The 16,754-nt window shown below is 43.5% G+C and overlaps 1 protein-coding gene across 1 annotated transcript in view; it reads left to right on the top strand.

Moving 5' to 3' along the window:
- LOC308080570 (beta-1,4-galactosyltransferase 1-like) overlaps nucleotides 1-16,754 on the top strand; it is a gene marked incomplete at both ends in the record, with an annotated part of 72,194 nt that overhangs the window by 42,479 nt on the left and 12,961 nt on the right. Inside the window, 2 exons of the mRNA XM_080422464.1 lie at nucleotides 4,645-4,823; nucleotides 4,921-5,062. Coding sequence (XP_080278590.1) covers nucleotides 4,645-4,823; nucleotides 4,921-5,062 — 321 coding nt within the window. The remainder of the gene's footprint in view (nucleotides 1-4,644; nucleotides 4,824-4,920; nucleotides 5,063-16,754) is intronic.

Here is a 16,754-nt window from a genome sequence, read left to right on the forward strand (position 1 = left end):
ACGGGTGTTTAAAGAGTGACCGGATTGCCGGGTGACCCCTGACAGCCTGCTCGTCAGCTGGCACAGAGGAACTCGAGGGGATTGGCTGGAGCTGGTGGTGAATAATAAACGCAACATTCTCTCTGCCTTACCCCTCACCGCGTGAAAAGAGAGAGGGGGGGGGGGGGATGAACAAAGGGAATAATAAGGAGAGGGTGGAATTTATTTTAAAAAATCCTTTAAAAAAAATAAAGATTCTATCTTTCTATTGCATGTTTAATTTTCCTCTTTTTTCCGGGTTGGGGGTGTTAGATAATATTCAGAGTTTGCGCCCCATTGAACACGGAAAAGAGCTGACTTTCTCCTTATACTTTCAAATGAGAGGTTTTGGCCGTTGCTTGAATAGGCTTGTTTTTTTTTTCAATGAAGCCATTTGCATGCTAATGGTTACACAAAGCCAACCCCTTATCGTGTGTGTAAATAAGCGTGTGTTTGCACAGTGAATGTACATTGGTCAAATATGAAGACACAGCAACATGCTGACTGCATGTCAACGCTTCACTTTATGTACTCATGCAGTAATTAGACACTGCACACGCACACACTTCTGTGTTTAATCTCCTGCCCTAATTAGCCCTAATTGGGGAAATGTATCACACCTATGGTACAGTAGCCGACCAGATTGCGAATATTGGTAACACTATAAGCCTTCATAATTAAATTAATGTATGTGAATACTGAAATAGTATTGTATATTTATTTAGCATTATTGGACATGGATGTTGTATTGTTGTCATAGATATCTTTTTTTGCCATGCAGTGATGCAGTTCTTGCTAATATGCACTAATATCATCAGAATCTGTTGTATTGTTACTCCCATAATACGCACTAGGCATGCAAGGGAGCAAAATACCATTCTCCGCAACTCATAGTGCTTGTCACATTTAAAACGATTAAAAAGAGGCAAAGGCATTAAAAACATTAAAAAGTAGAGCGAGAGCATTGGGGGAAAAAAAGTGCTGATGCATTCAAAGTGTAACATACTGTAGATACACAGTACTTCAAAAGTGCTATTCCTCTCAAGATGCTGGTTTTGGGGCATCTTATATGTCCTGGTGGTTCATAGTGGTTAGAATGTTTACGATAAAGGAGATGATGGCTTACTACCGGTATATATTCTGAGCCAATAATAAAGTCCTGTTGGTATTTTTGTGTATTTTAATTTCTTGACTTTGCATAACCGCTTGTATGATACAGCTCACTTTGCACACACACACACACACACACACGTGGGCGTTTTCAGGACCTGTAGAAGAAGTAATTAAATAAGTGGGTGTAAAATACAAATAGACGGAGAGGAAGTGTGCATATGGAGGAGGAAATACTATAAATATACCATGAATATAAGGCCTATAAAGAAAATAGAACAGCTGGGGGTAGTGTGTGAAAGGAGAAAACAGAGGGGAATCTCCCTATGGGGGCACGGTATGTATGTGTGCGGATTACTGCGCTCCCATTTGTCAGTGGGCGGACATTTTTGTCTCGGGGATGATGGTGGTGATGAGACGGAGGTGGTGAAATGCAGTGAACAGCCACAATCAGCACAAATTCTGCTTCATGTTATTAACCACAGGAACCCCTAGCATCCCTATTCCGGGCATGTCATAATATCAAAGTAGCCGAACTACACGCCCACAGGAAAGAAACAGGGGAATACAGCCGTATATCAAGAAGGTACGATGTAAGCTATCAATAATGTAGTACAAGCAATGTCAAATATATATGCTACTAATTCATCAAATCTCTGTCTATCTGTCTGTCACACTGTGGTGGGTGTGACTCGGAGAGTGTCTGACTGAACGGTCACAAACCTGGTGTGAGTGTCTCATATGACCCCCTGAGGTGTACGGTCCCGAGTGGCAATTCCGACGGGCCAACGGTTTCCGATAACCAAAAAAACCCCACCAATATCTGTATCTGTCTGACCGTGGGTCTGAGGAGGATGCACAAATTCTCGGTGTGTTCGGGAGATGGTATGCATCGGCATCCCTGACTGGCCAACCCAAACCGTCTGCTTCACGGATTGGCGGAGCGTGAGGTCACGTTTGTGCCGCAGAGCCAATATAAGTGACAGGGTATGCAATGGAACAGAAAGTAAGCAAAAGCCATAATAGTTGAATGTGATATAGAAGAATGGCAGTAATGTTGGGATGGAGGAGGAGAAAGAAGGCATCTTATCAAACTCAATAAAAGTGGGTGAGAACAGGTACAGTGTCTACAATCTGTAGATCGCCTATTTTCACTATATATATATTTTTTTACTATATAGTGACATGCCCAAAGTATGTTATTTATTGATAATTTTATTAAATTATGGATTATTTTTTATAATCGATCAAGTTGATTAGTTCGATTAACTGGTTACACCCCTTAGGAAGGAAACAAAAGGAAGATTTTTTCCCCCCCCCAATTATTTGCCCTCCCCTCTCCCCGTGGCTCCATGGCCGGGTTGCTGTCCCCCCTGGGCCCGGGCTAGCAGTGTGATTTAAAAAGCCCTCTCATATCGCCTTGGCGGTGATGGCTAGTAATACTGTAGCCTCCAAATCAATGGAGCCTGTCCTAGATTTTGCTGCGGTCTCAACTCTCTCTCTATAAAGGGATCTGGAGGGCACTCTATATTTTTATTACCAGCAGCGAGAAAACGGTGAGGCCGAGACCTGGATCTCATTTCAGCACAGTGCACGTGTGCGCGTGTGTGCATGCGCGTGCATGGGTGTGTGGGTGTAGGTTACATGCGCACACACACTCACACACACACACACATAAACACATATGCATGCATGCATGCACACACACGCATGCACAACCACACACACGAATGCAGGCACGCATGCACACCAGCGTTCTTCAAGCCTACACAGTCCACCCTTAGGCCTCCTGGTGTTGAGTTTATGGGGGACCCTGGCAGTGACTGTCTCTCCTCATTAGAAGCAGGTAACACACACACACACACACACACACACACACACACACACACACACACACACACACACACACACACACACACACACACACACACACACACACACACACACACTTACAGTAGACACACACAATCTTGCTTACATACATACTGTACACACAGCCACCCACCCACACATTTATGCACAGACATACACACACACACTCACACACACACGCTCACCCCGGGATGGTAATGCCACGGTGGGTTACGCTGACAACTCTGCTGAGTGGGCAGATCGGGAGGCTCAGAGAGAGAGAGAGAGAGAGAGAGAGAGAGAGAGAGAGAGAGAAGGAAGCTGAAGTCTAATGCGCGACATCCCTAAACTTTGGGGGTGTTATGAACGTGTTGGGAGACTGTAAATGAGGCATTTTCACTGCTTCAGCAGCAAAACCCGTTTGTCGACACTTAACCGCACAAACCTCCCCCCCAGCGTCCTTATTCTGGGGTGAACATTCCATTCGGCAAATCTATCGCGTTTGAGAGAGCTTGTCGACTGGCTGTTTTTGCAGGAGACATTTGGTGTTGGTGTAGAACTGGACCAGAGTTGAGTCTGTACTTTGCGCTTTTTTCCGGTCTACACCGTATGTCCCCAACAGATCTACAGGCCCCGAACGTGTCGCAACGCGTCACAAACACGATGAGTTGTGAGCTTGTAGATCTGCTATTTTCAGTTAATGCTCTTCCCCCGGAACATGGATGCTGCATGGGTTCAGGCGGTTAATTGGTTTTAGCTGAAAATCCAGAATATGTCCTCGTCATTTCCTTCACAGTAGTAGTTTGCCACATGCAAACGTCAGATAACTCCCAAATCCCCCCCTCCCGCCACCGCGGAACAACCTTTTGACACATGCTGTAAGTTAACCCTTTAAGACCTGGTACGCGTCTGTGTCATTTTAAGATTTCTTTGGCTATTAAAAAATAGCAGATATACAAGCTCATAGCGATGCACCGAGTGCCGCGCTACGAGCTTGTAGATTTTTTTAAATCATGGATTTTTTGGGCAAATCTTTGAATATATATATTTTTAAAGCAAACATTTTTTTTTCTTTGAAATGTTTTATCCCGCGATTTTTGTAACCCATTTTTTTTCACCCGGTGCCAATTAATTTGCAAATAAAGCAAACATTTTTAACTCAAATCTTTGCTTCTGTGGGATTCTACAATTGTCTTCTAACAAAGATCCTAAGAAAAAAGTTGTTGTTGCTATAATATCAGTGGTTTTCATGTCAAGGACCACAAAATGATATGTACAGTATTTGGCCACGGACCCCAATCTCAAAATATGTTGTTCCAGGGACCCCCCAGAAGCAAAGATTTGAGTAAAAAAAAAAAAAAAAAAATTATTAAAAGATTGGCAAACATTTTCACAATTTTTTCTAAAATAGTAGATCTACTATCTATATCTGCTATTTTTGAATAGCCCAAAGAAATCTAAAAAATGACACACAGATGCGTTCCCGATCTAAATGGGTTAAAGGACAGAATCGCCCATGCAATCCCCATGCCTCGAGACTCCGTGCCCCGTCTGCCAACCAACGCTGCCAGCCAGACAGCCCAAGCCAGCCAGCTAGCCTTCGTCAGCAGCTAATTAAATCTACCGCTATTCATTTGGACTAATGTGCTTTTAATTGGATTACAGCGGCGGATCAGGGGGAGGCTGGAGGAAAAGGGGGCAATGAGGATGACAGCGAGGGGGCAGAAGGTGAGGGGACGAGGGAAAGGGAGGCCGCTGACACGGGGGCTAACGCGGGGCCGCGGCGCGAGCTAACCTTGTTACGCCGGCGGAGCCGTGCAGGAGTGCAGAGCGGAGAGGGAAGGGTATAAAGAGAGGATCGGAGGAGGGGGGAGAGAGAGACGGAGAGGAGAGGAGGCTTTTGGCGCAGTGATAATAGTGCGGCGGGTGATTTGCAGTCAGCGGGAGTTCGGCTCCAAACAGAAAACTCGGCGCAGCGCTTGCCGAGGTGGAAAGAACACAGGAGGGCACAGAGATCAGGACGGAGGGCTCGGCGTGGAGAGGATAGGCTTTGATGTAGCGATAACTAAGTTGGGGGTTGGAGGTGTGCTCGGGCATTTGTGAGTGAAATGAGGTAGAGAGAGCGTGCTGTGATAGCGGGAGATTCAGCTAGAGTCGAGCTGACGATGGAGGATAGCGACGGATCGGAAGACCGAGGGAGAGAGAGAGAGAGAGAGAGAGATTCAGAGATTTTTGTTTTTTTTGGTGCAGTGATAACTAATGTATGAGTTGTTTATTAACCGCAGGAGGCCTGCGTGAATGCGAGGTTGAGAGGTAGCACTTTTTAATAATCTTGTTTTTCAAATGCCAGCCGTCTAATCAAAAGAGAAGCCGAAAAAGAGAGTAAGAGAGAGAGAGAGAGAGAGAGAGAGAAAAGTTTCAGCCCATGCAGTCAACCCTCAAAAACACAAATATGACAAAAGTGCTGGCTTTCAAGGCTCTCGATTGCCCACTTGGCATTCAAGCCTGCTGGTTCCCACAAGATTAAAAGGAGGGTTCTTTTCCCGGGGCGGGGGCAACGTTTAATTTTTGGTTGAATTGATAAATAAATTACATTGGGATCGATGGGGTTTTAATCTGTGGTGGGGACTTGACACGCTGCCAAGTCTCGCTTCCTGTCCCGCCCACTTTCTGCACCAAAGCGCCGGTAGCCTGATTATGAATGTGACTCGTGTCCACAAAGATGACCCCCTCATCTCCTCTGTCCGACCCGCCTCCCGATGTGAGAACACACACAAACACACACACACACGCACGCACATGCACGCACGCACGTTTGTACGCATGCATGCATGCATGCACGTACACCAGTGGTGGAAAAAGTACTCAAATGTTTTACTTAAGCAAAAGTATCAATACTGCAATGTAGGAATACTCCGTTACAAGTAAAAGTCCGGAATTCAAAATGCATTTGAGTAAAAGTACAAAAGTGTTGGCATCAAAATGTACTTAAAGTACCAAAAGTAAAAGTACTAAAATGTTTGAAAATAGCAGATCTGCAAGCTCGGCTATTTTCAAATAGCTTAGGTTTAAAATAGGGCTAAAGTATATGTTTTATAATGTAATACTTTATATCTACAGTACAAAGTACTAGTTACTTTGTACTGTTTGTACTGTAACTAAAGCTGTCAAATAATTGTAGTGGAGTAAAAGTACAATATTTGCCTCTGAGATGTGGTGGAGTAGAAGTAAGTAAAATATTGAAAACTGGAAATACTCGAGTAAAGTAAAAGTACCTCAAAAGTGTACTTAAGTACAATACTTGAGTAAATGTACTTAGTCAATTTACACCACTGACGTACACGACAGGACAGCTAAATGCAAGACAAACCATTTTAAATACATACAGTATTTATTGATATTTTCAAGTTAACCACAAAAATAGCCCGTTTCAAAGTTCATAACACATTGCACAAGTCTTCACGACACAATGTGATCTGCTGTCGCCCATAATGACATGCCCGAAATTGGGACACCAGGGTTAAAGTGGTTAACAACAATAGTATGAACTGCATCTCACACCCATATTAGTGCTTGGCAAGCACAGGCAAGAAACACAACATGCATTCACTTTTTGGGCTTAACGATTCCTACTGTCAGTTGACATGCCTGGTGGTGTGTTTTTTTACAAAACACACCAGGCATGAGTAGTAAATGAGTGCCAGGAAACAGTAGACCATTTTTGCCTCCCAAAATAGCATGGCAAATAGCATAACTAAACGTAAAATAGAATGCTGATGCCCATTGTCTCTGTCAGGCAAAAACCTTATATGTCCAAAACTAATACAAATGTTTTCAAAAATAGTGAAAATAGCAGATCTACAAGATCCGAGCGAGTTGCATCTCGGACAGGTCGTGGTCTTGTAGCTCTGCTAGTTTTGCACCATTTGCGCGACACTGGCATACTCTACGTATTAAATAGTGCACCGAGTTATGAAAAAAACATAAAAAGATGACGGAGATACAAGGTTTCTGCCCGACAGCGACGCTATAATATAATAGGTGTGTAATTTCCTGCTATACTGTAGGTAGAGTAGCTTGACTTGTGACCAGAGATGTAATTAGGAGAAAATTAACACGATTTATGTCACTCCAGAGCTTTGGCTCTCTCTCCCCGTCCCAGTCCAATGCTTCAGTTCACTCTCTAATTGCCACTAATATTATTTTCATTGCACTTATACAGCAGTAATATAGAGGATAAATATATATTTATCACACACCCATCCTTTATTTGTCCTGGATGAGAGGGTAATAAAAGGACAGAGAGGGGCACAACCTTGCGGCTGATTGATCAGCTAGCTGCCATATCAGCCCTAGGGATAATACAGCAGCTGACCATTCATCAGAGCAGTGCAAACTAATTGCCATAATCCCCAGGACTGATATGGCAGCTGACCAATCGGGGTTAAGATTAACCACTTGAGCCATATATATACTTTGTATGGCGAATAGGGAAAATAGCAGATCTACAGGTTCACAACACATTGCGATGCGACAAGTTTGGAGCTTGTAGATCTGCTATTTTCCCTATTTGTCTGCTATGTTCAAAATATTTGATAATTATTGAATTGTTTTGTCTGTTGTGACATTTACATGCTTCAAAGCCATCAACGTGCCGCAAGGGGACGCTTTTTCACCCCATCCGGACATACCATGGAACCAAAACATAGCCGACATTCAACAGTCGACAGAATGGCTGCGTAATGGTCCGGCCATGTTTTCAGCAAATAGTTAATAAAACTTCTTCTCCTGGGGAATCCAGCCGCATGCACCACCATTTCATTTGCCAGGGCAGTTTGTCATTGACAGCAATGTTAATCTATTCATGGACGTAAATTCTTAAGCAAATCTTATTTTCTCATTGTCTTAAGTGTGCTAATAAATGAGACAATGGGTGAGTGGCAAACACATTATCGCCCAGGCATTCATTGTTGACCTCCGTATGCCGAGCATTGACCAATATCCTGTGATAATCTACGTGTATCTATCTATCTATCTACCTGTAGGTATACAAATTCACACATTTATCTTCTATAAATGTGAGTTTTCTAGCTGTTTCCCACATGCTTTTGAAAACACATACATGCGTGCACGCACGCACACACACACACGCCCTCACACGTGCACATGTATACGCACACAAACATTTATGTGCACACACACATGTATGTGCGCGCACACACATGTATGTGCGCGCACACACACGTGTGCACACACACACACACACACACACACACACACAAACACATAGAGAGAGAGAGCTTATAAGACACAGTTTACTTCAGGAAACTTAATGCCGTAAAGAAGATTTTGAGCCAGTCCAGGGTTTATCATTGCTTGGGTGTGCTCATCGACCCCGGGGGCTCCGGTGGCCTCTTACATGCCTGCCGACCGCAAACAAGGTGACATTTTGGTGACTATGGTTTAAGACCCGGCCTCTGGAGCTCATCTCAACCAAATGATGTCAAAATCAATATGGCAATGTCATCAGCCCCGCTCCCAGAGTAATGACGCCTCCCCAGCCTCCCTGGACACACACACACACACACACACACACACACACACACAGACACACACACAGTCGGGTGGAGACCTTGTATGTCCAAAACCGTTACTTTTCAGGTTTCAGAAAATGGAGAACAGACATATTTGAATGATTTGTTCTCCAATCATTCAAATATCGTTATTATTTAGTAACAAGCTCTTGTTAATGCGTTTCATTGGTTAAGTATTTAATAAAACCTGCAGACAGACAACAATTTCACTTTAAAAGTTTTTCAAACCTTTTCTAAAATAGCACTCACAGAAAACGTGACGCTTCGTGAACTTGTTGATCTGCAGTTTTTTTTAGACACTGTTGAACTGCAAAATAAAAATGGGGCATTCTAAAAACACAAAAAGTTGAAATATGGAGATACAAGGTTTATGCCCAAGAGCAACAATGTATGTGCATATATATACACATGCATGCAAGCACATTCACTATCCCTCTCACACACACACACACACACACACACACACACACACACACACACACACACACACACACACACACACACACACACACACACACACACACACACACACACACCATTCACTATCCCTCTCTCACATACACACACACACACACACACACACACACACACACACACACACACACACACACACACACACATACACACACACACACACACACACACACACACACACACACACACACACACACACACACACACACACACACACACACACACACACACACACACACACACACACACACACACACACACACACACACTCCTGGGCTACTTGTTCATCATATCATGCGGGCCATCAGCAGGCGTAATGGGGATGGGATCAATATGTTGTCGGGGTCGCGGAGTGAGGCGAGTTCACTGCCGACTCGTGACACTCGTACTAATGGGCAGCAGGCCAGCAGTACAGCACAGCCCTTCACTTCCCCTTACTCTGTGTTGCCACATCTGCTTATTGTGAGCGACTTTGGGCTTCTTTTTCTGAAAAGTTGCTTGTACTGTAAATATTGGTAGTTGTGGGTTGCAGTTTTTTGGTCTTGTTTCTAAAGTGTATTTGCTTATTTGGGCTTTTTTCCTAATGTTTTTTTAAACACTAGTGGTTCTCAAACATTTTCATGTCAAGGACCCCCAAATTAACAGTCATGCGTCCACGGACACCCATCTGAAAATGTTTTGTGCCAGCGACCCCCATACCAGATTTGTGTTGTTAAAATGTTTCAAAATATTTATATTTAATATATATATATATATATATATATATATATATATATTACTTTTCTTGTTGAAAATAGTAGATCTACAAGCTCACAACGCGTCCTATCGCGACGCGTCGCAAGCTTGTAGATCGGCTCTTTTCAAATAGCCAATAGTGCTCAATTAACCTATAGTCGATTATTTTGGGACCTGGTTGCTTATTTCCTGGCAAAATCTGTCAGCGCTGCTTACTGCGTGTGTGTTGATATCGGCTGTGCCCCATCACCAACCGCACCCGCCAGTCCATACACAGTCAAATCTTCAGTGTTAATAACTCTGAGAGGGTACAAATGTGACCAAATATACCCAATTTCTATGCCCTCAAAGTAAAAAATCACACCCAGTGTGAAGTGGGCGGTGTGGTCATCACAGTGGTCATCATAGTGATGGAAGCTCACTTCCAAAAAAAATTTTTTTTTGGAAGTGCATATTCCTATTTATAGGTTATTAATGTCATCATGTGTCTCGCTAGCCAATCACAGTGCTGAATAGAGTCAGCCAATAGAGTCAGCCAATCACAGTACAGGAAAGTGGGCCAAGTGGGCCAATCACAGTGCAGGAAACTAATACTAATGAGGTGTCCCAACCCCACTTATAGGGGTGGCTACACCGCCCAAAAATATATAAATGAATTCAGAGCGTTTTACAGCGTAGGCCTGACACATCCTCTGCATGTGTGTGTGTGTTCCTGACGCTTGTCAGAATCAGAATCCGTTTCGTTGTCACATCACAGGTTTACAGGTGAGGAGAAGTGTGTGAAATTCGTTTTCGTGTTGCCAGATTCTGTGAGAGAAACAAGCAACCGGGTCTAGGAAAACAAGCCCAAAGGAAGCGACTATGGGCCACATAACATAATCAGCTATTTGAAAATAGCCGATCTACAAGCTCACAACGCGTCGCGATGTGACGCGTTGTGAGCTTGTAGATCTGCTATTTTCAAATAAAATCTTGGGGGGAAATTATAATAAGCAGTTCTGGCAACACTGGAGGTTAGACATAAGGTACAAAACGTGGCAAAGCATAGGTCCACAGAGCAGCAGGAATGTCAGGAATGTTGTCTAATTGGGGACAAAATGTATGTCTCCAAATTGAATTTCACAGAATTTGTGTGTGTGTGTGTGTGTGTGTGTGTGCGCGCTTGTGCCTGGATGAGCCTCTTGTCTTCCGTGTCAGTGTGTCCACCTTAAGACTTAAGCCACTCGCGCTGTCGACACGTTGCGAGACACACGCGGAGGTCCAAAGGTCAATCCCCTCTCTCGGTACTGCTTAAGTCTCGGGTTCGAGTGCGGCGGCAGAGTGTCGTGTTAGCGATGGTAATCGCTCTGCTTCACTCGTACAGCGGCAGAGCTGCGCGTTTACAATCTGCATAATGTATGCTTGGCTAAGTGTGTGTGTGCGCGCGAGTGTGTGTGTTGCAGTAATGGAAAGAAGCTATAGTAGATGAAATGTACGTCAGCTATTATTTAATAGACAAAGTATATAGGGATTCATACTGTTAATGATCAATAATTATATTATAGTCCAATAACATGATATATTCTGAAATGGACATTCTGCATAATGACTACTTTTACATTTGCTACTAGAATTTGGATGCCAACGCTTTTGTCCTTTAACTTAAAGCCTCATTACGTAACTTTTGTTTAATGAATTTTGTGTCTTAATACAATACAACTTATACAATTGGGGTGGCTGTATTTCGTCTCTCTTCTATTGAGACATTTAGATCGTGTCAAAGGTCTCACCTAGACACAGGATCTGACACAAATTTGTGACCTGATGGTCCAGATTCAATTTATCCCCTGAGCAATACAGGCCGGCTCTATTAGCTCAATGGTGAAAAATGTCAACACTTAAGCAGGAAACCAGGTTCAAATTCGGGGTAGAAGAGGAAAATTACATAGCACTGCTTAAAGTAAGATTTCAAATGCAGGACTTACTTACTTGTAACAAGAGCATTTTTACATTGTGGTATTGCTACTTTTACTCAAGTAAAGAAATATGAGTAGCTACTTCTTCCACCACTGCATGTGTGTGTTGCCATCGTGCGCATCCCTCGCCCCCCTAACCCCTCATTACAGCCGGTTTATCATGCCAGGAAAGAAGACTGGCCGGGGGAAACAAATGAGTCCACAGGAGGAGAGGGGTGGGGGGGAAAGGGTCCGGGATATCGATTGAGCCTTTCCATGCCCGAGTGCAACACAGAAAATATTAGGCCATAAAAGCCGAAACAAGGGTATAAAGCCATTACGCCGCGCACTTAATTGATCCCACTTCCCATAACAAATTAATTGAGCGGAAAATGGCAGATGGCTTTGATGAATGTCATAAAAAAGGCTTGTCAGCAAGCCCCTGTGCATGCGTTGCAGGGCAGTGCGCACCCCGGTTGTTCACTCCACTGTATCACATGGGGGTGCTACTCGAGAACCGTAACGGGGGGGGGGGGGGGGGGGGGTTCGTATTTATATTTCAGTTAGTGTTTACATTCTTAGCGATTGCGTCTTTAATCACGTTGACTCATTGACATCGTTGCTAATTGTTTGCCGTGTCTTTTTGAAAATGTCTCCTCCCCGGGCCCTCTGTGACTGTGTCGCTCGATCCAGAGGACATAGATCCTCACCTCACCTAGGTCAGTGGTTCTCAAAGTGTGGTTCAGGGACCCCCAGGGGTCCTTGAAGGGGTTCCGGGGGGGTCCCTAGCAAAATGTGTTGGCTGATATAGCATAAAAATCAATGTAAGCACTTTTTTAGCCCTATTAGGGCTAAAAAAGATCAGCTATTCAAAAATAGCAGATCTAGAAGCTCACATTGTGTTGCGATGCGACGCGTTGCAAGCTTTTAGATGGGTTATTTTTTAAAATGTTTTAAAAAATCTATATATATATAAATATGTTATATGAATATTTTTTACGCAAATCTTCTCTTCTGGGGGTCCCTGGCACAAAATATTTTCAGGTCAGTGGCCAAATACATATTAATTTGGGGGGTCCTTGACCTTAAAAAAAAGTTTGAAAACTGTGTGCATTCGTCTGCCTATTAGTACGCAGGTGCATGTCTGTGTGTGTGTGTGTGTGTGTGTGTGTGTGTGTGTGTGTGTGTGTGTGTGTGTGTGTGTGTGTGTGTGTGTGTGTGTGTGTGTGTGTGTGTGTGTGTGTGTGTATATTTGCAGTGACAGGCACTGGCCCTGAGTAGCAGGACAAATGCTAATTTAATCAATTGGCTATAAATCTGCCTGGACGCTGACTCATGTATGTCTGCAGCCCTGGGGACTCCGACAAAACCCTGCTGGTGCAGTTTGTTCAGCACACGCACACAAACACACACACACACACACACACACGCACGCACACACACACACGCACACTGTATTACTATACTTGTTTGGACATCAACACCGGACACCGATTTTATAAATGCCATCTTTACATTTTGACAGCCATTTTTAACCCCAAACCTAAAGCCGAAAGTAGCCGATCTACAAGTTCACAACGAGCTTGTAGATTGGCAGTTTTCGGTGCACCGGCAAACAACAAAGTATAAATCAGTCATAACTCTAGCCCAAAACCCTACACTTAACCCTGAAGGTCTAATCCTAACCCTAAGCGGAATCTTTTCCTAATTGTAAGACCAAGTCCCCCCCAAAAAAACTTTTTAACCATAAGAACCATTTCTCTTGTGAGTACCAGGAAAATTGTCCTCTAAAATTCTATAAAACTTGTGGGGGCATCTGGCCCGGCCCCACGCAAGTATAGTACTAGTACTAGTACTAGTACTAGTACAAGTACACACACACACACACACACACACACACACACACACACACACACACACACACACACACACACACACAAGGATGTCTTCTGTTCTCATTCGCTGTCATCATTCTATCAGCAGATTTCCTTCAGGTGTAAGACTAGCGCACACAGAGACGTGTGTGTGTGTGTGTGTGTGTGTGTGTGTGTGTGTGTGTGTGTGTGTGTGTGTGTGTATGTTGACACGTGGAGATAATTGCTCATCTTTATATCGCCCCACCTTTGCTCTGCTGAACGCATCAGCCAAGCCTGCAGGTGGCAAGTTGAGTTTGACAACTACACACGCATGCGCGCGCGCACACACACACACACACACACACACACACACACACAAATACAGACACATACATCCACAAGCACACAGATGCTCGCAAACATGGCAAAGATCCATCTCATGGATACTTTCCTCACATCCATCTCAACTGGAGGATTATTTATCGTAAGCGAGCGCACGGAACACGTTTGCCCTCTCCCTGTCTCTCTCTTATTCTCAGACACGCACACGCGCGTGCGCACACACACACACACACACACACACACACACACACCACGACCATGCATGCTGCTGACACACCTGCAGTTTCATGGAATCCAAATGCTGCTGAGACAGCATGTGGTGGGGTGGGGGCTGAGAGAGAGAGAGACTGGTGGGGACAGGAGAGAGGGAGGGGCGGGCAGAACGATACAATGATAGAACGATAGAGAGACAGCTAAACTCAAAGCCATACAGCGACAGAGGGATAGACAAAGGTTAGAGGGGGCAGAGTAACAGGTTGACACTTTTTGGATGAAAATAAATAACAAAAATAATATTTTATATTGCGTTAGTTCAGACAAGTCTTCGACGTGAAAGACAACAACACTGCTCCGCTAATGACAGAGACAGGAATTGCTCTGCACTGTTCCATCTTCCTTAGGCGCAAAGATTTGTGGGTGGAACCGCCCCATTAAGGGTGACAAGAAGAAGATGGAGGGGGGGGGAGAGAGAGAGAGAGAGAGAGAGAGAGAAGAGAGAGAGAGAAAGTTTGACTATATGGGTCAGCTCAAGTGTGGTGATCAAGCCTTGTTTCGAACAGCGAGGCTAACCTGTGTGCAATTGGCCTGTTCAAATATAAACCCTTGTTTGTGTAGTTGGGGAAGAACAAGTGGATTGGAAGTACTAGCATGACAAAGTGGCAATGGACCCTTTTCACAGCAGACATTTTGATGTGTCTTATGTCTAGATTTCCCATAGTTCACCCCCAAAATAACTTTTTTTCTATCGATTAGTCACCTCATGGAGACTATTTTTTAGTTTTTGTCACATTCCTAAGCCAATAATTTGATGACCGGCAGCGGTTCCAGTAGGAGACACAAAGAGTCTCCTTTGTGTCTCCTACTGGAACCACTGCCTACCTGGTCATCAAATTATTGGCTTAGGAATGCGACAAAAACAAAAAAATATTGGTGACTAATCGATAGAAAAATGTATTTTTGGGGGTGAACTATCCCTTTAACCATGATTTTCAATTATGAAGTCAATTATCAGAAAAAAAAACGTCTCAGTTGCTTGAGGTTGAAATAATTTCAAAATGTTCAACAAAGAACTTATGCGATGATATTTTATGGAAACACTTTCATCATATAAACGTATAGTCACATTCATTCAGGCGGGTTCAATTTCTTGGCACAATCAGCCCAACAAAGTGGCTTTGGACATTCTAATTCTACTGAGACAGTCTCAGTAGATTCTATCAACAACGACCTCCCAGGCGGCAAGCATTATTTCCCCAACTGTAAGGTGCCATTAGTTTGCCAAGTGCTTCTTTTGTTTGAAATTAATGTTGCCAGCATTTCTTGAATTGAGAGATTAATTCATTTTACGCGCACTTTAGATGTTTTGTGGGTATTTTGTTACACTTCAGCCCAGGTAATGAAGATTGGCTTTTGTGCATATATTTTTTTGTAGTATTTGAAAGTGCTGCATAAAATGTATTCAACATTCAATGGAAACATAATTATATATGAGTACATGCTGTTGAATATACCTTAATTCTGTGTGTTTTACTGCATTTATTGCGTGCCAGCATGGACATCTTGTACAGTTAACGTTATGCTAGAACACAGAAACACCTAAATGTAACAGATCCAGAATTAATGTTATTACTGTAAGCTGCGTTCACCCATCAATGTAGCGTCAAAATATTTACTGATGAAAGGAGACCATTGTTTGTCAAACCGGTTTGAATTGTTTGCACCTGTTACCTGCAACCCTGTGATCCCAAAGATGTTTGTTTGGACTTGGATTATGGAAATAAAAAAAAAAAGACTTTAGCTCATACGTATATAACCTCTGCTTGCAGTGCTACAGAGCAGAGAGAGAGAGACACACACAGAGAGGGAGAGAGAGAGAGAGACGAGAGACTTTGTGGTCTCACCGCCAGCTGCAGTGGCTCGTGGGCAGCTGTTAAAAATTCTGCGGGGCCCCTCAGAGGCCCCTGTGTTCCCCATCAATCTCATCCCAGTCTGGCAGCCGCCAACCAACGCATCTTAATCTGCCCGAGCCGGACGTGAGGACGGACAGGTCGCCTGGGCGGCGCAGTAAATAACCCTCCTCCTAACTGTCACCTGCTATTCCCCCATGCGCACGCACGCACGCATGCACAAACGCAAGCACGTGCACAGACATTCATAAGCGCTGACGACGTATATTAGATAGACGTACACAGTGTAAAACATGTACAGTATATACATACTTTATACATTCTCATAGTTTACTAGGGATATTTGTTTCAGTTTCTAAGCAAGGGGATTACGGATTACGGTAATAGTGTTAATATATATTGTTAATTTACAATATTAATGTTTATATGATATTACAATTATTTTGTTGGCATACTGTACGTATATATTATTTTCACATTTAACAACAGCAATCATTTGTCAGCTGGAATACAGATTCCACTGAACAAGGTGTTCTCAAATTCTGAACATTTTGAACTGACTGTGCTTGGTAAATTCATCTGAATCGGTTACTGTGCACAGCAATGCCCTACAGTGCTACAGTCGTTTAGCTCTGACAGTGTGCACTCTTGTGACAGTTAAATTGACACTGAGGATTTTTACTGAGTGCAGGAATCAAGCTTCAAAATACCTTC

Source organism: Gymnoscopelus braueri, assembly GCF_963280865.1.
Source record: "Gymnoscopelus braueri genome assembly, chromosome: 24".
NCBI classification, from domain to species: domain Eukaryota; kingdom Metazoa; phylum Chordata; class Actinopteri; order Myctophiformes; family Myctophidae; genus Gymnoscopelus; species Gymnoscopelus braueri.